General features: G+C 41.0%; 2 protein-coding genes across 4 annotated transcripts in view; both read right to left on the reverse strand.

The window, feature by feature from the left end:
- Positions 1 to 4769: 4769 nt before the first annotated feature.
- Positions 4770 to 6034, reverse strand: GPR88 (G protein-coupled receptor 88). The gene has a single exon (XM_065672711.1). The coding sequence runs from the start codon at positions 5856 to 5858 to the stop codon at positions 4770 to 4772; it is 1089 nt and encodes a 362-aa protein (XP_065528783.1). The 5' UTR covers positions 5859 to 6034.
- Positions 6035 to 8968: 2934 nt separating this feature from the next.
- Positions 8969 to 27428, reverse strand: part of CDC14A (cell division cycle 14A) — a 59323-nt gene continuing 40863 nt past the window's right edge. Inside the window, exons 10-17 of one of the 3 annotated variants that reach the window (XR_010610597.1) lie at positions 26591 to 26729; positions 23046 to 23202; positions 20133 to 20248; positions 19548 to 19595; positions 17541 to 17669; positions 16392 to 16714; positions 10960 to 11049; positions 8969 to 10798 (exon numbers count right to left, since the gene is read on the reverse strand). Coding sequence is in view for 2 of the 3 variants with exons in the window: in XM_065669548.1 (XP_065525620.1) it covers positions 10785 to 10798; positions 16392 to 16714; positions 17541 to 17669; positions 19548 to 19595; positions 20133 to 20248; positions 23046 to 23202; positions 26591 to 26729 (926 nt within the window). In the remaining variant the exon portion in view is untranslated. Of the gene's footprint in view, positions 11050 to 16391; positions 16715 to 17540; positions 17670 to 19547; positions 19596 to 20132; positions 20249 to 23045; positions 23203 to 26590; positions 26730 to 27428 lie in introns of all 3 variants that reach the window. The other 2 variants (XM_065669549.1, XM_065669548.1) reach the window with 2 other exon arrangements.

Raw genomic sequence — 27428 nt, forward strand, 5'->3', positions numbered from 1 at the left:
CAGACTGAACAGGAAGTCTTGCCATATTGAGCTCATCAACAGTAAACTAAAGAGGTGGCCCACACTCCTAAATCAGAGCTATTTTTCTTTAAGGTTATGTTTGCTAAGCCAGAAGAGATCATTAAATCACCTTTATGGTAGCAGACTGGTTTGGATACTTGCATAAGAGTGTGTATTTGGTAATGAGGTCACTTTTGATAAGTAGTTTTCTCCAGCCTTCAAACTGTTTGTGACTTTTTTCTATATTACTCCTGGTTTTTACATAGCCTTAATCAAATGCAAGCATCTGTGAATAAAGACACAGCACCTGTCCGCTACTCTACACAGGGAAAAACCCACCTTCAAAACCTACTCAGTCTTAAGTACAAATTTAAGTATGTGGGGTTTGTCCCTCAGTTCTTTAGTCTCAGTTTACAATCATCTCCCTAGCCTGACACTGCTCAAAAAGTCATCCCCTGGTCAGCAGAATCAAGTACTTTTAGTGAAGGAAATTACAGAAAATACTGAAGAAAAGGAAAAAGAAGGCAAGAAAATAGACTATTACCCTGGTAAAATGATGACAGTGCATGGGAAGGATTGACATAAAAGAGAAAAAAAAAGGTAGCTTTCTTAGAAGTTAAACAGTCACGAGAAAAGCTATTTTCGCTGCCATTTGGGAAAGGGACTTCTGAATTTAAAGAATACTGCAATAATCTGGTTATGTGATTTAAGATGAAATAGAAAGCTAAAGTATATGTTGTCACTTTTTTCTTTAATGAAATGCTACACTCAAACGTCTTCACTTGAAAATAATCTGTATGTGGGTTTTTTTAAAAATAGCTTCAATTTGGTAGTTAGGAAAAAAGAAAGGTTCAGAGCGTGCTGCTGGCGGAGCGGGGAGGGTAGCTCAGGGGTAGCCTACCTCCACGTCCAGCCATGCTCTGAATGCTGGCTCCAGAAGAATGCTGATGCCATGTGCACCTTTAGTCCTTTTGGATTCCAGAGGTTAAGGAAATATGCTGCTGTATGGAATGCTTTGATAAAAGAAGAACTTGAGAATACAATCACATGGGTTTGTTTATTAGGAAAAGCATAGAATTCTGTTTCCTCACATTTATAAAGAATCAAAGAATTGGAGATGGTGAATTTCATTATAATCCCAGGCCTCTCTCAGCTTTCAAACTTCTGTGTTGTTACTTAGCATTCCAATGTTAGTGCCCCTGTCCTGCTTTCTTAACTTTTTCCAAGCTTCACTTTGCTGCCTGTACATTTTTATGCACCTTTGTTAAGGGCAATGATGGCCCAGTTTTGGTGAAGGCTCATATTATTACAGCTACCTGATCCCACAGAGCAGCCCAATGGCTTTTTATGACTGTCTTAAATTAAGGTTAACTTCAAAAAGGTTTAATCTGAATGATAACTTTATGAAGCCCCTCTGCAAGCAATTCTCACAACTAACCATGTTTCTGCCTTAGGGTGTTATTCTGAGGCATCACAATGTCACCTTTAAAAAGCAGGTCCCACACGTGTTTCTGCACAGGCAAACCTACAAACTGATGGGTAGATTTACTTAGGCCACCATAATACAACAAATGTCTGTTTTCAAGCCACGTCAGTACAACTGGCCACAATTCAGCCTATTACTAACTCCTAGCTGCTCTTGTTTCCAGAAGCCCTGAGAAAAAAGCAAAGGAATAGGCACCTATTGCACATGAACAATGTGGCTGACCTGCACCTCTGTGTAATAAATCCAACACTTGAATGAGATCTATCTAATGTATGTGAAGCCAGCTGAACAGCCACTCTAGGAAGGGCAGTCTTTGACTGCTCAGACAACCGGCTTGGCACACCACCAGATCAAAGAAGCAATTCAATTCAAGCAAACCTCCCTTGAATTGCTAACAGGTTTTCCCACCACCTTCATTTACACCTCTTGAAAAACTGGCTCAGACATTTTAAAGGACAATTGGCAGCACAGCCCCAGCAGCTCTTAATCAGCTGTTTGAGAGTGACAGAAATTCATACTGAAGAAAAGTCACCATTAAACTAGAAGGACACATATGAACCAGCTGTAAAAGAAAAGCATAGATGCCAAAAACTGAGTCAGATCAATTTTCTCAACCAAGAAGCAGTACCACAGAGCCAGAAGTTAAGCTAAGCTGAGCTTCTACTGCAATTTACCATGGAGAATTTACAATGTGGAAATACAAAGAATATGGCTGTAGAACAAGGCATACAGGACTTTTCTGAGCAGTAATTTCTCTAAGATCTTGAGACAATTACTCTTTTTCAGTTACTTTAAATTAAAGTTCTTTTCTGCGTAATGCTATTTAGGTCACCTGAGTATATTAAAACAGTCAAAGATTTACAGTCAGATGTAATTACATCAAACTTTCCATGGGATTTCCAGCTGTTCTCTGGAATTAATGCATAGCAGAAGGATAGCTGACTTAGGTTTTTGTAAATGAGAGCATTCTGTATACAGGTTTGCATTTAAAACGTTGTCTATATAAAATACAGGCATTTCACTTGCATGCTATTTTACATGGGAAGAAGCCCAGAAATTCCAGTTAGCTGATGTTTGCACACTGAATTCTGAAACAGGTTATTGCTTTAATTCCAGACTAACGTGTTCCACAGTCAAAACCAGGGGGATGACATGTCATTTTTTTTATTTTAAAGCTTTTTCTCCTGCTGCTGAGCCCAGTACTGAGTGTTACCAAGTGTCTTCAGTTCCTTCAGCCATGGTGAGAAGTGGTGATATGCGTCCTTTTGCTCCACACTGAACAAATGCTCCACAGTAGAACAGGGTCTTACCCCTTGGTGGCCCTGGAGTTTGCTCTACTTCAGCAGTGATCCAGAGTATTTTCCAGAACTGGTATAGGTGCGGTCGGAACAGTTTTCTTTCTCCATCTGCTGCACAAAGCTAGCAAAAGCACAGTCGCTGAGATTAGGATGAGATTCCAACAAGGATACAGTGGCTCCTCCACTCTCCAGGATATGTGCACAGTGTTGATAAAAATAAACCTTGCATATCTTCTTGTCCGTGTTTTCCTGCTAGCCCTCCCCACCTTTCTGACGCCGTCACCCATGGCACGCTGGCTCTCACACTATCTCCAAGGTGGAGGAAGAAGCTCTCTGTAAGCCTCAGACTCTGGGAAACAGGTCCTTGCAAGTGGCTAATGTGATTTTCAAGATGTTGACACGTTTTCAGGATGTCGATACATTTTCAAGATGTCAAGATGATTTCATTTTCCTTTTGAGGTCTTGGTTCCTTGTCTTTGTCAAATCCTGACATCAAAAAGAATCTTTTCTGTGGTGATGCCTTATGCTTTTATATGGAAAAATGAGTTTTGGTATGGGGCATTTAGATACAGCATTGTATCACAGGCACCTAGCAGGTCTTAGACTTGGGAAAGAATTAAACTCTTCCCTCCCTCTTAAAGCAATTCTCTTAAAGCAAACCCCACCAAGTAAGGCAAGCAAAGTGTGGAGCATGATAAAATACAAACGGCCAGAGGGCCTTTTATATTACACCCATCATGATTGTCTCTTCCTTCTTATTGTCCCATCATTCAGACACCCTCACGAGAGCTGCCAAGCTCACATTTATACCTGTCACCCAACGCAACATATTCTGGTTGTGAAGAACCTTGCTATGTTCCTGTGTGTCCATTCTTCCCACGACAGCATGGTTCAGGTGATATTGCTTATGGACGCCCACAGACTCGGAACACAACCACCTTCTCCCAGTCTTTTGTGCCAAAAGGCAGAGTGCCAAGTATCACCACCGGAGACCAGCTGTGCCGGAGAAGAAGAAGGAGGTGGGCAAGCAACAGAGAAGGAAACGCAAGGATTTAGGTCCTTTCCTGGGAGGAACGAGGCTCACCACCCCAGTCTGTTTCCCTTGCCACCTTTCCCAATGGACCTGCTGGTTTATATTTAGCGGAGGCTGGGAAACCGCACTTGAGCGATAACGCATTTAACAAAAACAGACCAAGCTGTAACCACACAGGCAGCAAGGCTGGATGGGCAACACTGCTCTCCATATTGCATTGTGTTTTATCAAGTGCAGAGCCATAGGCAAAGAGAGGCCTTTGTCAAAACAGGCCTTAGATAAAGAGCCTTCAAACCAAAATATCCAGAACATCACCACAAAGGTGTGTGTGTTTTTAACAGTTTCCACAGACAGCATCGTGTGGAGATTTGCCAGGGAAAGCTGACGGAGGGTCTTGCATGGAACACGGAGATAGGTAATGGGAGAAAGAAGCGGCTCCTGGTGGATGTATTACTTTGTGTGTGCAAAGGGACGCTTGCCAGTCCTTCACAAGTGCGCTTTTTCAAATCATTACCTCAGAATCTGAACGGATTACACTGATTTTACAAAGTCTCAAAAAAGAGCTGTCTGGGTGCCTGCCTCGTATCGACATCTTTAAAGCATAACGACAGTTTAAAGCATAACAACAGTGACGTGCGTTGCCATATTTACCACTTATCCCAGCTTTCTAAATCCACCGCTTCTGGCTGGAGTCCTGGCCGGCACCCGTGCGCGGAGCTGAGGGGAGCGGGCGGCGGGAAACCCGCACCTCAGCCCCGGAGCCTCGGGCTTCGTGCCAGCGCGGCCGAAGAGGGAGAGGGGCCAGACAGTACAACAGGAGAACGTTCGAAGCGCGGAGCGGAGCCGGCTGCCAGGGGGGCGGGCGCGGCGAGCGGCTCCCTCCCCGCCGTGAGGTGGCCGCGGACGGGGAGCGACCTGAGGGGACGCGGCTGCTCCCGCCCGGCGCTGCCCCTCAGCGCGGCGCGGCGCTGCCGCCGACGCTGCCCCCCGTGCCCCGCCGCCTGGGCAGCTGCGGGCAGGGCGGTGCGGCGGCGGGGCCGGCGGCGGCCGAGGCGGGCCGCGGTGCGGCGGCGGGCCCGTCGGCGCGGGGCAGGACGGAGCGGGCCGCCCGGCGGAACTCCTCGCTGCGCCACGTGTAGAGCAGCGGGTTGAGGGCCGAGAGGGCACAGAGCAGCAGCCAGCTGGCGGCCTGCAGCGCCGGCGGCGCCGGGCGCAGGAAGAAGCCCAGGAGGCTGACCCAGACCAGCGGCTGCGTGCCCAACAAGAACACGCAGCAGAGCAGCAGGACGGAGACGCTGCTGAGGCGGCGCTGGGAGCGGCGGGGCGGCGGCGGCGCGGCGGGGAAGGGCAGCTGGTGGAGGAGGTGGAAGTTGAGGACGCTGACCCGCTTGGCGCTGCCCCGCACCCGCCGCACGATGCCGAGGTAGCAGTGCAACAGCAGCGCCGTCTGGCCTAGCACGGCCAGGGCGAGGAGCAGCGCGGTGTAGCGGGAGCTGCCGTCCGTCTGCCGCAGCGGCGGCTGCTGGGCAGAGCCTGGCGTCCAGAGCCCGGGCAGCAGCGGGACCAGGAGCAGGGCGAGGGCCCAGGAGAGCCCGATCATGCAGCCCGTGTGCCTCCGCTGGTAGAGGGCCTGGTACACGCTGGGCAGCTTGGTGATGAGCACGTACCTGTTGAAGGCCACCAGCAGGTGAGAGGCAAGGGACACGGTGAGGCCGAGGCCCAAGAGCCCCCCTCGCAGCAGCCGGTACTCTGCGGAGCGAAGGGAGGAGGAGTTGGGCGGCAGCAGCCCCAGCACAGCCTCCTGGGGCATCCACAGGGCGCACACGCTCAGGTCTGCCGCGCAGCCGTTCACGATGAAGGCATTGCTGGTTGTCTGCAGCTTCTTGAAGGAGAAGACCAAGTAGATGACCATCACATTGGATAAGGTCCCCGAGATAGCCAAGACTGCGTAGAGCAGCGAGAGGAAGATGCGGGTCCCAGAGGAGTCCTCCCAGAGCAGCAGCAGAGGCGAGCTGGCACTCCAGGAAGAGGCGTTGGGCATCTCGCTGAATGCAGCTCAGTTTTGGCTTCTCCCTGTAAATCCCATCCTGGTCTGGGTCAGAAGATCCTGCTGCAGGAGTCCCCCACCAAGCACAAGGGAGGACGTGCAGCTGAGGGACTCTTAAGGCATGTTCCAGTCATACGGGCTGCAAGGTCCAGAACACACAGTTTGCAGTGAGAGAGAATGGCAGTGTCCAAGGCAGGCAGTACTATGAGATCCCACAGCGTGTAGGTAGCGAAGGTGGGTCCATAGGGAGCGGATGGCTGTGAGGAGACCAGAGCACGGCTGAGGATTCTGGAGCTGTGAAAACGCGAAGAGCAGCAGCACCTTGCAATCAGCAGCAGAAACGGTAGCAACTGATACAAAGCTTTGCAGTTTCTCCTGTGCCACGCTACGTACACTGTATATCATTCCAGGAAGATTCAGCCCTTCCACTCTTCATGAATTATTCAGCAGATTTTCAACTTGTTAAATCAAGAAGAAAAAAAAAAAAAAAAAGGAAAAAAAAAAAAAAACCACCAAACCCTGTCATGCTCCAGAAATACTGCATCTACACAGTCTGACTCTTCCCTTCGCATTGCCGGTTTCCTGGTTCGAACCCCTTTACACAACTTTCATTTGCAGCAGGCTTTCAAGCCAGTATCAGTCATTTCTGTCTGAAACACAATTTATTTACTGGAGAAAATCCTCTGCCAGATACTTCCCTTAAACTGGTTTTATTTCTGATCCTTTTTTAAGAAAAAGTGCACTATGCTTCTGCAAGCTTAATTGTAGAACTGGTCTATAACAATATACTTTCCAAATGAAATCATTCAAACACAATAGATGCACAGATCGTTGGTGAGACAAAATTCCTTATTTGAGGAAGCTGGTCCTCAGCCTAAATATTCAGTATTTCTTTATTAAATAGCCTGCCTCAGCCCACAGGAGATCCTGCTGGAGGTGCCAGTAAGAACACAGATACAACAGAATCAGTGCGGTGTTTGAAACGGTCTCATACCAGAATTGATTCAGAGCACAAGTCCCAGCAGAGGTGACTGGCAGGTGGTTGCATGGACTAAAAGCTGTGTGAAAAGCCAGACTTAATACTTCTTTCCCAAATAGAAAAGAGTTTGTAGTTGGATTCTCTCAGGAACTCAATGGTGCTTTATTCAAACAGTAATGGAACGTTAGCTGTCCTTACCCTGCACAAGACTTAATAAGAAAGTGAGTAAAAGAACTTAATATTTCCTCTCAGGAAAGCTTCCCAGAAGAGGAATGCTGCTAAAGTTTGTGGTGACTGTAGAAGATAAAGTGCTTTTACAGGTGGGTTATATGTAGGCTACAGAAATGAACACTCCTGGCTCGTAAGGTATGATCTGTATATTGACTAAAGGTATCTTTGTTAAACTCACAGTGCTAACAAATGACAACACCAAATAATCTATTAGGAAATAATTATAGTTACAATATGTGTTCTTTAAGATACTGGAGTTAATTAGTGTGGGTTAACAGATCATTTTTTTGCAACACAGCACATCTTTCATTTGACAGGCTCATGTTTGCAATTGACAGGACTATTGATCCAAACATGGATTTGTTACCAACAAGAATACCTACGTTCTTCTTTAATTAATTAGATTGCTCATGTACTCCAGGTTAAAGACATACCTGAGTGATTTACTTGATCAGGCCCTTAATTACCATACTTTTTGCCTGCTGCACTTTACAGTGTAGATCTAATCAAGTGTCAAACCTTTTGAGGCCTTTCATTGTTTAGCTGTCAGTAGAGAACAGTTATTATAGAAACTCAAATCCTCCTCTTTCTGCAGTACTGTAATTGAAAAATATTCTCTAAATCTGTAACAAGAAATCTCTCCCCAACCAAAAAGCTTCATAAAGCATACTTTTAAAGAGATGATTATCAGTTTCACAAGGCCGCAGAATCACAGGCCCAGCGAGACCTCTAGATCTATTTAACCCATCTTTGACTGTTCATCAAACCTGTTTTAATGATCTTCTGTGCTTGCACTCCCAGAACAAGAAGATACATTTATATATGGGGCAACAGAAATAGTAAAGTTCAAGGAGAAGTGAACAGAGGATAAACAGAGAAACAAATCCCAGGGTATTTCTTAAAAGCTACAAGATTCTAAAGACCTCCCTGACCTTTCATTGTCCCTAGATTTGTTGTTGTTGTTAGGAAGCAGACTGTACCAGAATATTGGCTATATTTAATATTTAAAAAACAAAAAATATGTTGTACATTAGCTGGCATTTATATATTTTGTATAGGAAGTCTAGAAAAAAAGCTAGGGGAGAGGTTAATTCCTATGTACCGGAAACTTCTTATTTAGCTGCCTTTCCTTTGTATTTACTCTACACATCCAAACCACCATCCATTAATTTTCTGAGTGTAGTGGCAGAAGCATTTACTGTGTTTGTAGATGAGACTTGCACCAGAATTTGGGCAACTTCCAAAGCTCTGTTCCTGGTTTTGCCATTCCTTTAGAGTGGCTGTTTAACAGTTCCATACTGCCCACATCATCCACCACGGTACAGGCTTACCCAACAGGAATATTAAGCACCCTGGCTAAATAATCATGCAACACACAAATGTGCTGAGAATCAGCAGCAGGGTTAAACCATGTTAGCACCATTTGTGACTAGTTTTTTAACTGAAAGGAAGGATAAGAAGGTAATGAAAGCATGATGCTTCAGTTTTTTTACGGACAAAGACCCTGCTGTTTGTGAGACAAGAAACCTGTTACATCTGCAAAAGACAAGGTATAGTACACCTTTAACAGGCATCCTTGTCCCGGAAAAAAGAGCTTCCTCAATTCAGACACAGCTTTTCAGTTATGGTATTTTCAAATGCAACCTTTACATCATACTGTCAACATGTTGATTAAATACTTGATGTTATACAAAGCAAGCACAAGGTTAGCTAGAGATGTTATAAAAGATGTCCATCATACTAATGACTTTGTGCAATGTCACCTTACTTAAAAATACATTACATGCTTTAGAAGAAGGAAGGTGATTTTGAAGGGCTGCTTTTCTATTAGAGATCCAATTTTATTAGGTAGCATCAAAATACCTAACGTAAGAAAAGCCAAGAAACAAGGAGGCTGGATGATAAAGGCATTTTATTGTCAATTAGCTGTATGTATATATATCTACATTTCAAAATTAAACAATATTTTATCAAGGAAAACTATTTATACCAAAGTACATGACAAAATTCTTTATAAGAGGTAGAATTACCTTACCATTAATCTATAATTAATATACAGTATATTGTATATATATGCACACACATATGCTACTTTGTGTGTGTATATGTTACATATACACAGTTGTGGAAAAAGTACAGTATTGCATGGAGATTTTATTCAGTGATTTACATAGCTGCTCTCAGTATTGCTTAGTAACACTTTCAGTACAACTTTCCATAGCAATTTGTGAGCTTATCTTTTAAATAAATAATGTGGCACTTTACCTTAACTTTAGCTGTCAAGCAAATGCAGGGAATTCCTGATCTTCACGAACAGATGGACAGTTCAGCTGAGTTTGATCTTTAAGTTTCTGTAGGTATCAGAAAAACTCCTAGGTAACAGATCTGTTCTGGTTTTGTCTTCTAAACTAGTGGCAAATCAAGTAGTTGGTTTTTTTTTTTTTTGCTTACTGTGCACTTGTGGAGTTGTGAAAATTTTCACATGGGATCTCCAGTGCTTCACTGTGACACCTTTATTCCCAGTCTCCTTCCTAATAACACCTGATTAAACTATACATTAAAGAGCATTTTACTACTGCAAAAACATTCTGTGATACGGGAACTTACATTAGCTATGTGTTTAATGGCAGTTTGCAAAGTAAAAGTTTTATGAAACATCCAATTGATGTTATCCAATTGATATCCAAACTTATCTAATTGATAAGTGAAAATTTAATACACTTCCAACATCTTTGCTAATGAAAGTGTACACATACTGCCAAATGTAGGTTAAACCCAGGTAAGTACGCAGCACTGCCCAACTCACTGTACATACACAGTCTTACCAACTTCAGACTGCCTTCATTTTTGCAGCATATACTGCATAGCTAAATGTAATATTCTATATTGAGAAGAAAGTGAAAACATTCCTTTAAGACAAAAGGAAAGAAAGCATTAATTCTAGAATTGAATTATCAGATAAATCACTTTCTCTTTGCAGTGGAAGATATAAGTTCCCTCTCAACCAACATTTTCCCTTTATTTTTCTTTCACAGCACTTTCTTATGAAACATTAGCAGCTGAAAGTAGGAAGAGACTGTGCATCAAGTGCTTTTAGTTGATAGTGCAATAACTAGTTTCTCACTAGTTAGACTTCCATTATGTTACCAGAAGACCAAGTAGCAAAAAAGTAATTACATTAGGCTCTAAGCAAGAATGGTGGACCCCTACACCAAGAAAAACTTCTTGTTCATAAAAAAATTTATATCTTTGATAAACATGTACAAATTCTTTAAAATACGCATTTTTTGTAGCAAAGTGGACACTAAATTAAAATATATTCTAATTTTTACATCATTTTTATATATATATATTGCTTACCAAAATATTCTCTAAATACATATTTTAACACTGTACACAAGTTAATAAATGTCTTAATGAAACTCATTAGAAATATATTCAAGCTGTCTCAACATTAAAAATTTAAATCTCCATATAACATGGGGTAAGAACTTCCATAAATTTAACATCAGTGCAGCTGTAGTAGTCAGTAACAAGAAATTTCTGACTGTTAAGAAGTCTCCTCTTCGTTAAGGGTTTAATATGTCCTGGGTATTGAAGATTCCTCCTCTGAGCAAGCAGTTTCCTTCCTTAAGTTCTTCATGAAGGACTTGGATTTTAAGAGCTCAGCAGGTTTCACCAAAGCAGCAAGGCTTTAGTACTGAACATACTCAGACTGAAGGGACTGTGCAGAGAAGAAAAACTGATTAAAACTCAATGGGGAAGTTATATTGGTGTATAATATCCATTTTACACTTAAGGAGCAGAGAAAGGACAGGAAGGAGGAGTTAGAACAAGGTTAGAGAAGTGTTACAAGTCCTTTAAAACACCACCTTAAAACAATACCTTAAAAATGTGTTGGGAAAACAGATGACTGCAGGGGGTTGGGATTGGTTAAGCTTTAAGGTCCCTTCCAACCCAAACAAGGCTGGGATTCTGAGGAATAAAAAGTATTATCTGAGAGAGCTGTTCACTGGACTAGTTATAAACAAAGAGCAAATAAAATCCACAAATCATATCTTAAAACTGCATCAATTAATCAGAATACGAGAGAACTACTGCAGAAAAGCATGAATCCCAAGAATGGTCAGAACCTTGGAGTCTTCCATTTTCCCCACTATTCTTAACTACTCCCTATAGAAATGCTCTTTGTTATATATAGTGAGAAGTGGATAATAGATACATAAACCTTTAGAGCTCTAACTAGTATGACAAAACCACTTTTTTCTGTATCTTAGGTCTTGGTGTGTATTTCCAAAGTTGTCTTTTAAAAGCATTTTCACATCTTGAAGATCAGAGACCATCTGGATATTCTTTCCTAGGTTTAAAAAGTGCTGTCAGCATGTAAAGATTTGAATACCACTGACTAAAAAGGGTCTGTTTTTAGCACTGAATGGATTCAAAGTGAAGGGTATCATTTAGTGGAAAATACTTTACTGCAAAACTAAACAGAAATAACAAGTATGTTTTCATCATAGGTTCAGAATCACTGTGGAATCACCAAACACAGTCATAAAAGCCTTTCCCCCCAACTCCATTCTCTAATACTCATTCTGGATTATTATCTTTGGGGAGAGCACTTGTCAAGCTATTTATTACATGTGCAAGAGTGAGGCAGAAGGAACGGCTCTCAAAGCTTACTCGTTTTCAGATGTGCATTTTAATCATCAGCAAGATTGTTACGCTTAATCAGAGCAGCGTTTGAGATGGATCCTTCAGAACTGAATTCCAAGTAAAGTTGATTAACAAACATTAAAAAATGCATGAAATTTAATTACACAGTCTCATATGTTGTGCAGTACAGATTCATTTAAGCTTGGACAGATAAAATATGACCAGCAAGCACTGTATGCTTCTGGTGAGCCTGGGAACCGCTATCATTAGTTGCAAAGAACTATGAACCCCAGCCCTTTACTTTGCAGACAGTAGTAACCAAGAATTCTACATCAGGATTTTAATAAACAAGAAATCCATAAATTAAAGATTCTGAAGTTTAAACTTGGTTGGCTTGTTTGCCTTTGCAGTTATGTAATTTGTGCCCTTAAATCTCTTCACATTGTCCAAAGAGATTAATTGTAATAGTTCAAAGCTTGTAACTGTGATTTTTTTTTTCCCTTTTTAAATATTTTGAATTTTCTATTTTAAAATTTACATTGCTACCTCCTGTTTGCAGGGACTCAAAGTATGTCCTGTGATTCTGAAAGCTTTATTCAAAACAAAAGATCCCACTCCACCTTTACAAGGCCTATGCTGGTATTTAACAAGATCTCTTTTAAAGCAGAGGTAAAAATAGAAGGAAAAATAAAAATCAAAATCAAAGGAAACTGCTGAACTGCAATGATGAGAGTATAAAAATCAGTTAATTGAGTAGAATTTTCAGTGTACCCCTACAGTAGTCCCATGCAGTCTCAAGCTTATAATTTTATACCCAAGTATCAGATGTTTAAAGAAAGAATTAGCTCCACTACAGTTAACTGTATCTAATGAAGTTCATGCTGAAGCAACTGCTTAGATCACTATCATTCTTCTTCAACAAGAGGCACAAAAAGCTTCCTGGAAGAGAAAAGCTACAGATCCACCTGGGCACTAGAACCGTATTCACAAGCATTTAATTTGAGGACCAAGTGAGCTGTGAGTCAGCTTTCAAGAGGGAACCCCCCGAGAGCATTCAGGACAATTTGTTAGCACCTGAATGTGCCCTCTTTCCAGGTAACTGCAGTAATGTAAGAGTTTTGAACTGAGCGTCAACTCTCCTAAACCACTGCTGCAACAGGAGTTGCAAGAATTACCCTGAATCCAACAAGATCAACTAAAATAAATCTATGTTACAGAAAATGCACAGGCACTTGAGGTAATCCTTTGCGTTTGCTGAATTTCCAGATCAGGAAGATGCACTGGTGCTTGTCTCTCTTTTTTCAAAGGCTGTCCTATATTCATTAATGGGAAGCTTTTATTAAGAAACACATATGAAGATGATGTATATAAATTTTAAAACACTGCTAACACTTCACTTTTTTTGAGCATTTTCCATCTTGCCAGTTTCCATGACAGCTATAGAAGCAAAAGGTGACTCATCCTAAGACTACCCAGTTGCATACTTTTCCATAAAAATACATTTTAAAGAGTGATATTTGGATTTATAACTACTGTACGAACAAAGTCAAAGTCTTATCATGGTACCTTAAATGCAGTTCTACTCTGTAAGAATATTTCTGCCAATTATAATTGCGAGAGATTCTGTTAAATCAAAACATCCCATTTGCAAATAAAACATTTCTTCTGTTTGGCTAGAATGGCAAGTATTCTAGTCTGTGAAAATCAAGGCTTTTTTCTAGTTCATCAGCATACAACAGCAGAAACATGATAAAAAGGAAATGGATTGTGAGCTTACACCGATGAAGGACAAAACCATTAGGAAAAAATAGCTGACAACAAGAGGAAGTGACAGTCATGTTTGGGATTTGTCTGTTGGACAACAGTACTAATAAATGTTTTTAAAGATTTTCATTTTAAACAGGAAAAGGAAAAAGAGAGTATTGAATAACTTCTCCATACTGAAGAAACAAAATAATACATACTTGCATTGCATAAAAATGAAGTTCCCAATTTCCTCACTAATGAGATTGAAGAAAAATAATTAGAACTGCAATTTTACTGTTCTAACCATCACAAAATGCTTGTGCACCACTTGTTCTAACAAACTTCAAATGAAGCTTTTCTAAAATCAGAGTACTTGTACAATTACAGAGGGGTAGCTTGAGATTTAACTCAGGTAAGGGAGCTTCTGCTAGTAAAAAGAGGAGGAATATAATTCTTACTGTTCAAGAGTTCTTTGATGCAGTAAGTTAAATGAATAAACATCACCACCAGTGTATGGAATTGGCTTCTGTCAGGTACAGCATCTGACGTGCTCCAATTAGAAAGAAGTGCAATGCAATGCAATGCAAATGCTTCCAGCAACAAGACTAAGGGTTGTCTGTCAAGACTTCCAAGTCATTTCAGCATCTAAAGCAGTCAAGTGGAAATCATTAAATAGAATTCTGCTTTAAACAGAGTTCTGCCAACCAGTACCGTTGGTATGAAGGCTTGATGCTACTCCAGATTTTCTCAGAGTTCAAGACCACTGATGAATATCACCAAAACCAAAACAGCTGAATGTCAGTGGTTGAAGTGGTGAAACACAGCGTTGTCCATGGTTGGTTAATGGGTCCTATTAAGAAGGGGTGGGAGTGAGGGGGAAGATGCTGCTTTTCCATAGAGTTCCACATAAAAAATAAACAGGAATGCAGAACATTGGGCTAAAATACAAGTCAGTGTCTCTCATGAATTCCCAATGTATTACAGTTAACAAAGCCAACACAAGCTATGAATTTCTAAGCAGGCCAGCACTGAGGAATAGCTTTCTGGACCTGAAAAATGAATTTAAAAGTGTTGCATCTACTTATTGAGAAGGGATTTTCAACACTTATAAAAGCCTTTGAACACTTTCCTAAAGGATCTTTGAGCCAACTTAGCTTATCGGAAGACAATCAAGTTGAGATGACTAGCACGAAATACCTTCCTGACAAGAAAATAGGGTAATAAAGGACTATAACCGTGACACAATAAAGAGATACAAGTTTCAGATTGAAAGTGAAATTACTGTATTCAACCAGTGGGACTAATTACCAAGAAAAATGATACTGTCTTCAAAATAAACCAACATCAAGATGGATCTGTATTAGAAAGTAATTCAGGGGCTCCCTAACACACAGAAAGCATTCAGAGACTAAATGATAAATAATATACTCATTTTATACACCATGACATCCCAGGAACTGCACTCAACTCAGCTGACTGTACTTAAAGCAGGTAACAATTCAGTGCACTCCACTGTGATTGTGACAGATGCACAAGGTCATGGGGTGTATTTAGAAGCACATGCAACATGCAGGACATGATTGAAAACCATCTTCCAAGCAGGAAAGCAATTTAACCATTGTTATATTGAAATAAGGTTGCTTCCCAGGTAACTCAGAAGCGCCCTGGTTACATACAATGTGTATTAGGTGTTTAAAGGCAGGAGACTGGCCACACTCAAAACCAGTAGCAGGTACAACACTAAAACTTTAGAATGAAACAATTTATCAGTGATAAGGAAACAGGAGAGAAAGGTGTCATATTCTGAAGTTATTTTTATGTGAAGGCAGTTGAATTCCCAGGAGCTAAAATATAAAACTCGGAAGTGTTGGTACTACTGAAGAGAGGCTGTCAGGTTCCATTAATTGTGGGCAATATATTCTATTAAAAACACAACACTAAGATTAACAGGATATCAAATAATTTCAAACTATATCAAATCAACTGTAAATTATTTGTAGATTTACAGTAGTAAATATGTTTATTTCTTCCCTAAAATATCTGAAGTTATTTCTGATTTCATAACTGAGTTATGAGTTTCTATAGTCTCTCTTTTCTGCATTTTGTAGAGTCACTTTCAAGTTGCATTTAATTTCTCCTTGCATCCTCTTCACACAGACTTTCACACAAGAAAAGGGCACAAAATAAGCCCAAAGCAGCACTGGAACAGGCTGCCCAAGGAAGCGGTGAATGCTCCATCGCTGGCAGTGTTAAGGCCAGGTTGGACAGAGCCTTGGGTGACACAGCCTAGTGTGAGGTGTCCCTGCCTGTGGCAGGGGGTTGGAACTGGATGATCTTAAGGTCCCTTCCAACCCAAACCACTCTGGGATTCTATGATTCTAATTTGTCGAGGAATGAAAGCTAAAATGGTGAGACCATCAGAAGTATCTGTCTCTAAAATACCTTTTCCATTTGAAAAAGACTAGGTTTCATGTCAAGTGGAGCTGTTTTTCACACAAACCCTACCTGTAAGAAAGTTGTACTTTTATTATGATACATAGAAAGGCTTCTTTAACTCTGTTACTGCATGAACATTAAGATGCATAATAAACTTGTAAACGATGTTATAGATAATTTGAAATTAAAAAAAAAAAATCTAAAGGGCAAGAAGGTCCATAAAAAAGATACCAGGAAAGGTGTTAGCTGAAGTGCAGGAGTGATTTATTTTCATGAACCTCCATCTAGATGCTTGAAAGAGGTGGAAAAAAAGCAGATGAAATGAGAATTACTTTCAAGGTAAGAGACAAAGCTATTGTTCAGAAACATGAAAGGAAGTCAGAGAATCATGTTGAGATTGTTTTGCAACAGCTTTGCTTGCAGAAGCAAGGAAGATCAGCATTGCTCAGATGCCTGACAGCACTGTTTTACTATGAACTTACAGGAATTCACTGACTCTGGGATCGTGCTGGAGGAGTCGTAAGGCCCATAAAGGAAGGTTGATGCATACTCATCTGTCACGGCGCTGGGAAAACTGGTTTGGCTGCTCAGGCTGTTGCCACTACTGCTGTTTCTGTTGTACAAGTTGTTGTTCAGTTCATGGTTATTGCTGTGAGGCAGCTGCAAGCTGCCATTCAAGTGGCTGGAGATATGGCTTAGAGAAAAACCTGTCCTAGAGGACGATGATGTCAGTTTGCTCTCATTATCATCTGAAGCAGCGTACAGGTTCCCTAGAGAACTGGCTAGTCTGGAGTTTATGGAAACACTGAATGGAAAACATATGGGGGAAAAAAGAAAAATATACACAAGGTATGTACAGATACATACAGAAAAAATAACAGACAATTCAGAAGACATTAAGTAAATAACATAGACCAATCTGAGATTACTTGTGTTCATCTTCTAGCTCCCAACTAATGAAACCCAGAAATCTTTGTCAGGAGTTCCCAAACTTGGCTTATTCACACACTACCATGGCTAGCTTTCACCTCTACCGAACTGTATGCCCACGAAGGAGGTTGTGTTAATAACTTTAGGCAGTGTCTGATCTATATGGAAGTACTTTGTGTACATAGAACAGTTTAAGAACTCCCCTTCTGTTTCCTGAAATCAGTAATGTGATACAAGTCCTGAAGTAACCAGGAAGTAGTATGATAAACTTTGAGAAGAAAAATAGGGTGTCCTGAAATACCTCTTTAGTTATTTTCTTCAAGTAAGTATTTGTGCCCAGAAGTTATTAAAAATGCATCAATCATTCTAAATTTCACTTAACAGCCATCATTACTTAGTACAATAGTAATAATGGGTTCATAAAATTAAAGATCACTCAGTATTCTTCTGTCATTAATAGTGAATAGACTCGTGGGAATACTTGATATAACCCCACCAAAACTCTCATGCCAGCATTGTAAGTTTTGGGTTTTTGTTTGGTTTTTAAATCTGCAGGCAACTAAAATTTGGCTTGTAGAGCAGCTAATCACTCTGGAAGAGCCCTTCTTACACCCAAGAACAGCAAGCCCTTCATAGGCCGCATATGTGCTGAAAACCATTGTGTACCATTGTACCAAAATGAGAAGGAAAAAAACCCAAACCTTTTAAGGTTAGAGCCCAAGGATGTGGGAATTCTGCTTATTCTTTCTGCAGATGGTGAATGAACTGCCATCACTTTGGAGGCCTTCAGAGGAGACATGGATCCTTCTGTGCTACCTGAAGTATTGAGTCTAAAGAGAGCGCAGAGTTTTAGTGAGAAACAAGGTTATCATGAAAATATACATCTCAGAAACACACAGACCCTTCTAGTATGGTATTCCAGACTGGTATTCTAAGAAGTGGGAATTCTCAGGTTTGAGTACTAAGAACTCAACAGTGCAAACACAACAGTCTGCCTGGTTTTAAATCTCTTTCTAATAAACTTTTCAAAGATCCCACTCAGGCTGTTCCCTTGCTGTACCATATGGTGCTGCTACAGCTGGAAGTGTGGGGGACTGGACTACTCAAAAATGTGAGTGTTAGAGCTGGCCGTATTCACTTATTAAAAGCTAGGAAACAAACATCCTCACAGTAGAATGTTCTCTCCATCTTTACGCCAGGGGATATTATCATGATCAGCTTTTAAATGATGAAAAAACTTGGGTACAAGTCTCCAGCATGTACAAGTGGGTACAAGTACAGCATGACATTGAGCAGAAATAGCTTTCACTCCACACCAAGGAAGGGTAAACAGACACCTCCAAAGTTGGACATTTGGAGTAATCCGTTTCCAAAATCCAGGTTGTCACAAAACTGAAGAGAATGTGTTCCTTTCAGTATTAATGCTTTCTAATGACAGATAGTTTTTATCTTACGTGTTGTATTTTAGATGCAGTGGGGTAAGGGACACAGACTCAATTCTGCCATTCCTGTAACTCTTGAAAATTAAGTCAATTTTAACTCTACATTTTATTTTCTTTTAGGAAGCATGGTTGGTGCTGATTTGAGATTAGCACAAGTTATAAATGAACATTTAGAAAATGAGAAGAAACTAATGGCTTTATTGGCTCCACAGAAAGTTCTATGCAAAGCCTGTAGTAAAGTATCCAGTGAGGACCCTGTATGAAAAGGTACTGAAATTCAGTATTTATCTTCTAAAGAACAGCACTGGTTGTATCCACTAGGCAATACCTCTACTTCATCTACTAAACCAAAATTGACAAAAATTGTGATATGCAGACAGCATGTAGCCAGTTTAGGCATTTGAGACAAAGTGGTTCTGGGTTAACTGGTGGGCTGGTTTTAGCTAGGATAGTTAATTTTCTTCATAACCTCTAGCATGGGGCTGTGGTTTGGATCTGTGCTGCACACTGCACTGATAACACGGAGATGTTTTAGTTTCCACTGAGCAGAACTCACACAGGGTCAAGGCTGTTTCTGCCTCTCACCCCACCAGTGAGCAGGCTGGGGGCTCACAAGGAGCTGGGAGGGGATACAGCTGATTCCAAGGCATCAAAGGGATACTCCAGACTGTATGGAACCAGGCTCAGCACATAAAACTGGGGAAAGTAGGAGGAATTACAGCATTTGTCTTCCCAAATAACGGTTACGTGTGACGGAGCCCTGCTGTCCTGGAGATGGCTGAAGCCTGACCATGGGAAGTGGTGAATGAATCCTTTGTTCTGCTTTGCCTGTGTGTGTGGCTTTTGCTTTCCCTGTTCAACTGCCTTTGTCTCAACCCATGAGTTGTTTCCTCACTTTCACCCTTCCATCTCACTGATGGGAGGTAAGTGGGAGGCTATGCAGTGCTTAGTTGCTGCCTGGGGTTAAACCACCACTGTTACTCATCCTTCGATACTAGAAAAACGTGACTGGGGAAATTACCTGTATGTGCTAATTATTTATTAAGAAGAATTCAGGGTATCCCCAAAGCAGATACCTGTACCTCTCTGCCCCTTATATTCCCACTAGCATTTGCAGGTGTTAAGGTCTGTTATCAGAAGTCTGAAATGGCTGATAAATTGGAGTGGTAATTCAAAACACTAAAAATATAAGCCCTGAGTGGTATCCATTGAGAACTTTAATGTTATATAATATAGAACTAATATAATATATAAGAACTATAATACCTGAAAGGCTGTGATCGTGACCTGGTGTGCAGTTTTGTCTCTTGCAGCCTAAAGAAACAAAAGCAGCAGTCTTTATCAAACCATAAAGAGCCTTTCCCCTCTGGCAAAGCATGCTCCCATGTCTCATCCTGGCTTTAAAGTACAAGATTAACAAGAGTTAGGAATTATTGACAATCATTATTTTCATTTACAGTTAAACAACAGAGAAGTATTTCAGGTTTATTTTTGAACTTCACATTTGTACTGGTTCTGAGAAGTTTAACATTTACATAGGGAGTACAGAAAATTATAGAATGGTAGAGAAACTTCACTGAAGAATATTTTGCTTGACACAAAAACTTTAAAGTGCTAGAGAAAAATCTGAAGGTTTTGAGATATTTTTACTTTGTCTTTTACTGCTACATGGTAAGTAGGTAGCCTGAACAGGGAGACAGAAAACCATCAAATCTGCAACTAATAGTTATATATTGAGAGGGAGTTCCACCACAGAAGGTGGTGCAACCAAGGCCATGTACTTTCCATAAAGATCTGACAGCACTGACTGAATTTCAAATTGCAGCTTCCCTAGAATTCAGTAACACTTACCTCAGAGCTCCAGCTGTACTAGAACATGTCCGTCTTCGCGTTTTTAAGGCATTCAGCTTATCTCCCTGCGTCATGCCATCCTGAGCTTCCACATGTGCATTGTCTTCAAACTCATTCTGGGAAACATGAAGCATGCAAGCAAGGAAATCCATCAGATCCTTAGCAGTAGTTTCAAAGTGCTGAACATCTCCTTTGCAAAGACTGTGATTTAAAAGGCTAATCCCACTGCATGGGTGGGGCACTGCTCTGTCCTTGCACAGTTCTGTAAACTCTGTCACTCATAAACACACTTCACAGAGGCTTTTTGCAGAATCCGACCTCAAAGTGAGTTCAGGATGCTTTAGTCTAGTGGCATTATTTATTTACTTCAAAGAAGTGGGTTTTCATAGGACATAAAACCCAGCTCCTTTCTCCAGAACTATTTTTAAAGTTATCCTCAATGTGGAAAGGAAGCAGCAACACACAACTTTGTGGTACACACAAGAGAAGGAAGAAATTTAGATAACACTGTGTGTCCTGCAAGAAGAGCTAAAAATCCACTGTCCTAACCATCCTGTGAACTGGCAACACTGTTTAAATGCCTATTTATATTTTCTGACTCAAAACAGACTTTTCTAAGACCCAGGTATTAAGCAGAGAACAGTTTCTTAAGTAACAGAGAAACATGAAGCTACACAAAGCAAGGAGAAAACTGTGATTTTTTTATTACCAAATTAAAACAACTTATACCAGTTATCACAGAGTCATAGAACCATCAGTGTCGGAAGGGGCCTCTGGAGATCATCAGTCCAATCCCCTGCCAAGGCAGGGCCACCCACAGCAGGGCACACAGGAACGTGTCCATTGTGGGTTTGGGATGGTTCCAGAGAGGGAGACTCCACAACCCCCTGGGCAGCCTGTGCCAGGGCTCTGACACCCTCACATAAAGAAGCTCTTCCTCATGTTGAGGTGAAACTTTTATGTTAGTTTATGGCCATTATGCTTCATCTGACCTCAGACAAGTGTTTGTTTGCATTACTGCAGTTTCTATTGTGCCTAAGTGACCTTGCTGTTTTCTGCAGAAAACAGAATAGTGAGTGCTTTGTAAAATTTGCAATACCAATCTAGCGTGGACATAAGGCTGACATTACAAATGACAGCAGACCCTTTGGTTTAAGCTGTATCTTTTCCTGTTTCCTTCTACTTCTCTTCCCCTGAGTCTTTGTATTGTGGGTACTCTACTTTCTATGCTAATTTGGATGAATGGACTTAGTGAGAGTAGCTGCAAGGCAGAAGAACAAAGATACATTCTGTTTTCATGACCAGCACTTCTGACTTTACAAAGGCCTGTAGAGACAGGACAAGGGGAATGGCTTTAACCTGCCAGAGGGGAGACTGAGATGAGCTCTTAGGCAGAAGCTCTTCCCTGTGAGGGTGCTGAGGCGCTGGCACAGGGTGCCCAGAGAAGCTGTGGCTGCCCCATCCCTGGCAGTGTTCAAGGCCAGGTTGGACACAGGGGCTTGGAGCAACCTGGCCTACTGGGAGGTGTCCCTGCCCATGGCAGGGGTTGGAACTGGATGAGCTTTAAGGTCCCTTCCTACCTTAACCAAAACCAGTCTGGGATTCTGTTTAATAGTTCCTGCCATTAACCCAGACAAAAGGTTTACAGAAGTAGTAACACAGTAAGAGTTAATCCAACATGTAAATGTCCAAGTGTTGCATTAATTATAGAACAACAAAGATTTTCGCTAGATTTTACTGAGGCCACTGTTACCTCAATGCTGGTAACTTCTGTTTCACTGTCTTTCCCTGCCCAACAGTTACCGTGTATAGCTGTTCTGTCCTCTGATTCTGAGCCCTTACGCATTTGGGGGACTGGGAACATCACTTCAGTTTGAGCTTCTACAGAGTCCAGTATAATGAGATTTTGAAATATAATCAAATATCCAAAGAGATAAAGACATAAGTTAAATGTTTTGAAATCTGAATACTAACTTTAACATGACATGTAAAAAAATGAAATACACATAGTATAGAGAGGTTTACAGTAGAAGAAAGTGGCACTGTGAATTTGTATTGAGAACCTGAACATAAGCTGCTACAAAGTGTATATGTAGTTGAGTTACCTGCAAGTAAGTTGCCTTGAATACTGGAAGCAGTAAAGTTGCAGTAGTAGCTCAGATTTTAAAACATTACTTTTACCCACACAGCTGTGTGCCAACTGTTTTCATTTGGTGTACAACATCATCCCTACACAGTGTTATATTTTCCACTTAGAAATCTAGGTATTTAACTTTATGTATCTCAAGCTACAAACTTTTTATATTCCATAGTACCTTTACTGATGATGATAGATCATGTGACAGATGCCCATGACATCCCTGTTTTTTTACATCAAGCTACACTGTCAGCAATGTGAAAGCTCTTCAGTTATCACAGAGCTAAGACACCATTAATCAAACGCATAGTTCCTCTAAACTGCTTCTTACAGATACTGTAGGAAACTCACCCAGAATGCCCAAGTAGGATCACGTTCATTCACATTTCATGCCTGTGCTTCCAAGAAATAACTGTAAGGTCCTTACCCTAAATGTATCAGTAATCCGTAACACTGTGATAAAGGGATGGCCATCTATACGATCATTAGCTAGAAAATTGGAATAAATCTATTTTCAGAAAGAGAACTGATTTATTTTTATCCAATCAAGAACTGAACCCCTAAAAGAATGACCTGAAATAATGCAAATTTTTGAAGTTTGAAGAAATACCTGCATCAGTTTAAACCAGAACTTGTGAAACCACAAAGTTGCGAAAGTTGTGAAAAAGCAACCGAGTACTAAAACAAAGCTAAAAAAATTAAACATTATCTATAGCTAGTTATTAACAGATCAACTCCATCTCTGCTTATTTGAAATCTTCCCTACAAACTCCTACCTGCCTATATTGATCCAAGTCTTGTATTTTATTCAAGCTGTCACTGATTGAAATGTCCTTCAAGCCACAAAGAACTCTGTTAATGTTTCCATCAAGGACTCGCTGTTTCTGCTTTGATTGGATGAGATCTCCCTCCAGCCATAACATTGCTTGCTTCCTTTGGGATACAAAACAAATCAATTCATATCAACAAAGGTGCAGACATATAAACCCAACATGCTACTCGTATGGATTACTAAAAACCCCATGGATTCTGGACATCTTTACCTGGAAAGAAAATAAATTTTAATCTATCACAAAAAAGAAACCCCAACAAACCCAGAACATTTCCAGTGGTTAAAATTAACACCCCCCCCCCCATCACTAAACAAGTTTGTAGCCATCACAGAAATATTACAGGTAATGAAACTTGAACTTACAAACCCTGACTGGGTAAAGAGATGAACTAAAGAAGAATTAGCAATGGTATTTTAATAGCTTTTAAAACACACCTTAAAGGGTCATTTAAAATAACGCTTTTATGTAATGTGGAGAATGAACGATGACACAGCACTTTCCAACTTGTTATTAGTGTGAGCTGTGCATATATAAAGACACTGTGCAGTAAAATCACAGCTGACCTGTACAGTGGAAGTGGTTACAGCCATTTAAAATTGAATGGGACTCTGGTATCAGTTGCAGAAAATAAAAGCTCATGTATTTCAGACATAATGCTACAATGTGCATGGGCCAAGCAGGCTTTTGTTGACGCAATTGTGTTATTCCTGAATAAGGAAGTTGCTGGGTAGGTACCACTCATGACAGTTCCATACAAAAATGGAGACTCCACTACATATTATTGTAACAAAATTAAAGTCTTACACTGAACAGAGGCAAAAAGAATAAGGAATTCAGGCAGAATATACTTGCACTGGAAACTTTTGTTTGTTTGAAAGTATTATGGCAAAGCCCAAGGGGCAAGCAGTCTGAGCCAACTGCCCGAACCTGCTCCATAATACAGGGAAAGGTAAGCACTTCGAGGAAGATTTCACTACATTCCAAGAAAACAGGAAGAGAAGGGAGAAGGATGGGGCAGGGGAAGAGGGAAGACCTCTTATTCCACCTACCAGAAGGAGCCTAGAAAACATGCCTGAATTTAAAGATCTTTGAAGTCTGCAAGAATTCCATTTTTTGTCAGATGCAACTTTGCAGTGCCGAGGGCAAGAGATTATACATGAGAATGATGCAACTGGTGTTGGCTCCCTCTTTCTCAATCCCATTTTGACACTACTGGTGACATTCCCTGGGTTTTGCCTGGTTGTCACAACAGGTTTCTATTGGCATGAGGCCAATACCAAAAACTCTTAATGAACAATACTACAGTATGAGTGCAAAAAATCTGATGGAACTTTGCCTATCTATGAAAATCAAACCAAGCATTTATATACCACTGCAGAAAAGACATGGGCCCTTCTTTTCATATCTTTCAAGTAAACTGCACTTACTGAGCATGCTACATACTGTCTCTCTCAGTTTTGCTCTACTATGGAAGTTATTTGTAAGAGCGCATCATCTAAGCATCAGCACAGTGTGGAGAAGTTAAATGTGCCTTCAGTGAGCACTTGTGGTTTGTGAAAGTTTGTGATTCAAAGTATTTTGACTAATGGTGGGCCAGATGTCAAATAAAGGAGTGCCCACTCAGCTGAATTGGAAAAGAAATACGAATCTTCATTCATGTTCAGTTTCTGTTACGAATTACAGTAACGTTTCTTCTTTCTCTCTGATATCTGTTGGATTTTAAGATGCTCTCTACAGCTGCCTGACAGGATGGAGCCAGGAGGGGCTGGGCTCTGCTCCCAAGGAACAAGGGATGGGACAAGAGGAAACAGCCTCAAGCTGCACCAGGGGAGGTTTAGATGGAGCTGAGGAACAATTCCTTCCCCAGAGGGTGCTCAGGCACTGGAACAGGCTGCCCAGGGCAGGGCTGGAGTCACCGTCCCAGCAAGTGTGCACACACCGTGGAGACGAGGCCTCAGTGCCATGGGTCAGTGGTGGCCTTGGCAGGGCTGGGAACGGTTGGACTGGATGAGCTTAAAGGTCTTGTCCAACCCAACTGATTCTCTGATTCTAAGCAGTGTATGTTTTACTGTATTTACACAGTATCTAGGAGAGCTCTTAATTTTTTTTTTTTCCCAAAATGAGACAAATTGTCTTGGTTTCAGCTGTGGTAATTCTCTCCCTTAGCAGCTGTTGATGTACTGTGTTTTGGCATTAGTCTGACAATAATGCTGGTAACATACTGACGTTTCAGTTGTTGTTCAGTAGCACTTACCCCAGTCAAGGACTTTTCAGTCTCTCATGCTCTGCCATGAGGAGGAGCACAGGCAGCCAGGAGGAAGCAGAGCCAAGACACCTGACCCAAACTAGCCAAAGGGGGATTCCAAACCACAGCATGTCATGCCCAGTATAGAAACTGGGGGCAGTTGGCCAGAAAAGGGCTGGTCACTGTCTAGGGGTGGGCTGGGCATCAGTCAGTAGGTGGTGAGCAACTGTACAGTGAAACACTTCAGTTTTGGTTTTTTGGTTTTTTTTTTTTTTGCAGAGGTGTAAAGGGGGAAGAGAGGTGGGTAAGGGGTCCTTCCTCTCTATTTCCTTTCATCATTGTCATTATTATTAATGTATTATTACATTTTATTTTTATTTCAACTATTGAGTTGTTCTTACCTCAACCCACAGGGTTGAGGTTCTTTACCTTTTCTCTGACCCTCCTCCCCAGCCCAGTGGGGAGTGGGGAGCAGTGGGTGAGGAGCTGTGTGGTGCTGAGCTGCTGCTGGGCTTAAATCACCACACTTATTTGTGGTGTATCTTTTCTAAATGTTCTTTCTCCTAACAGTGAAAATGCCTCCAACTAAGTATCATCACTGTACCAAATAAAAGATACCAGCAAAAGCACTGTAATGGTTTCTACACTGTGCATTTACTACCATGAAATTAATGCCTACGTCTCCAAAGCCAGTGCGATTTTGTCATTCAGTTCCAGTCAGGATCAAAACTTGAATCACCCATTCAAGTTATCTGCACATGAAATGTTCTCAACCCAAAGCGTACAGTCCATTTTGAGAAAAGCTGTATTAAAACCATCCCTTTCTTTTGCTAATGACCTTTCGCTCCAAATCAGAAACACTTCATGCATTATGCTAGGAATCTGACAGAGGTCAGGAGCTGTCCGCTACATACTTAATCTTTAGTTACAAGAAAGAAAAAAAAAACCATAAAATTAATCTCACAATAGTATAATTGCTAAGTGTCATCATTGGCTATATACGAACACAAACATGCAGAGTCTTGAGACCCTCTGCCCCTTAAGGTGACAAAAGACACAGCACCCCAGAGAAGATGATTGTTAGCAAGTTTGAGTTCAATCCCAAGTTGACTAACCTTAAATATACTGCAACAGGCAGTAATATACGATGTCAGTAGACAGAAAGTAGATCCTATAAATAGTGCAAGATGGAGAAGGGTGCAGAGAAGCAGTTCATTCTTAGTAGCAAAGAAGGTATACATACTCTTCCAAGAAGTGTTGCTGGGGTCCTATAATAGAGCCTGGTCGACATATTCTTATCCAAGCAATGGCTTCAGCATGTGTGAACTTGTAGTGTTTCATTATGTAGCAGGCAATCAGTGTTCCTGTTCTCCCCAGGCCAGCTACAGAAACACAAGTATGAACACTCACATACAAATTCATGAGCATTTCCTAAGTATCCAATTAAAGCAGGATAGAAGAAGATGTCTTTACAATGTTATTCACCACCTTAATATTTGAAGAAAGAACTTCTGTTAGTATCTATCACATAACTGGATTTCAGTGCTGCAGATGTAAGAACAAACATATGCTTGTAAGAAGTTAATAGGGTTCAAGAACGCATGGAGCGATGATCGCTCTCGGAACTTGCACAATTCTACTCTCAAGTTGGTTGTTTGGGGTTTTTTTAAAGGCTGATATTACAAAAAAAAAAAAAGCAATTACCAAGCCACTGATATATAAAATTATACACTGGTCAAAATTCTTGCTGCTTCTACAGGTAGCAGTGAATACATTTATAGCTTGGTTTCACAACAGAACTGAAAAAGAAAAAGCCACTGGCTGAGGAGATGCTGCTCTCTGTTGTGATCTGCACATTTATTTGCATGTATTTGAAGTTTGATTTGTAAAATATCTGTGTTGGCCTCTCAAAGGGACTTCGATTTTGGTTTTTACTGGTTTTAGAAATAGGAAGCTTAACAAGTGCATATCTAACTCACTAGAAAAGTACATTGTTAGTCTCCAGGCATAGCTGCTGAAGGAATACAATCTACTCCTGTTGATCACTAGCTTATACTCTCACTCTGTTAGCAGATGTCCAG

Source organism: Lathamus discolor, chromosome 3 (genome assembly GCF_037157495.1).
Source record: "Lathamus discolor isolate bLatDis1 chromosome 3, bLatDis1.hap1, whole genome shotgun sequence".
Classification (NCBI taxonomy): domain Eukaryota; kingdom Metazoa; phylum Chordata; class Aves; order Psittaciformes; family Psittacidae; genus Lathamus; species Lathamus discolor.

Excerpts from the sequence above, each read along its gene's own strand:
- GPR88 (XM_065672711.1), bottom strand. The coding sequence starts at position 5,858 with ATGCCCAACGCCTCTTCCTGGAGTGCCAGCTCGCCTCTGCTGCTGCTC.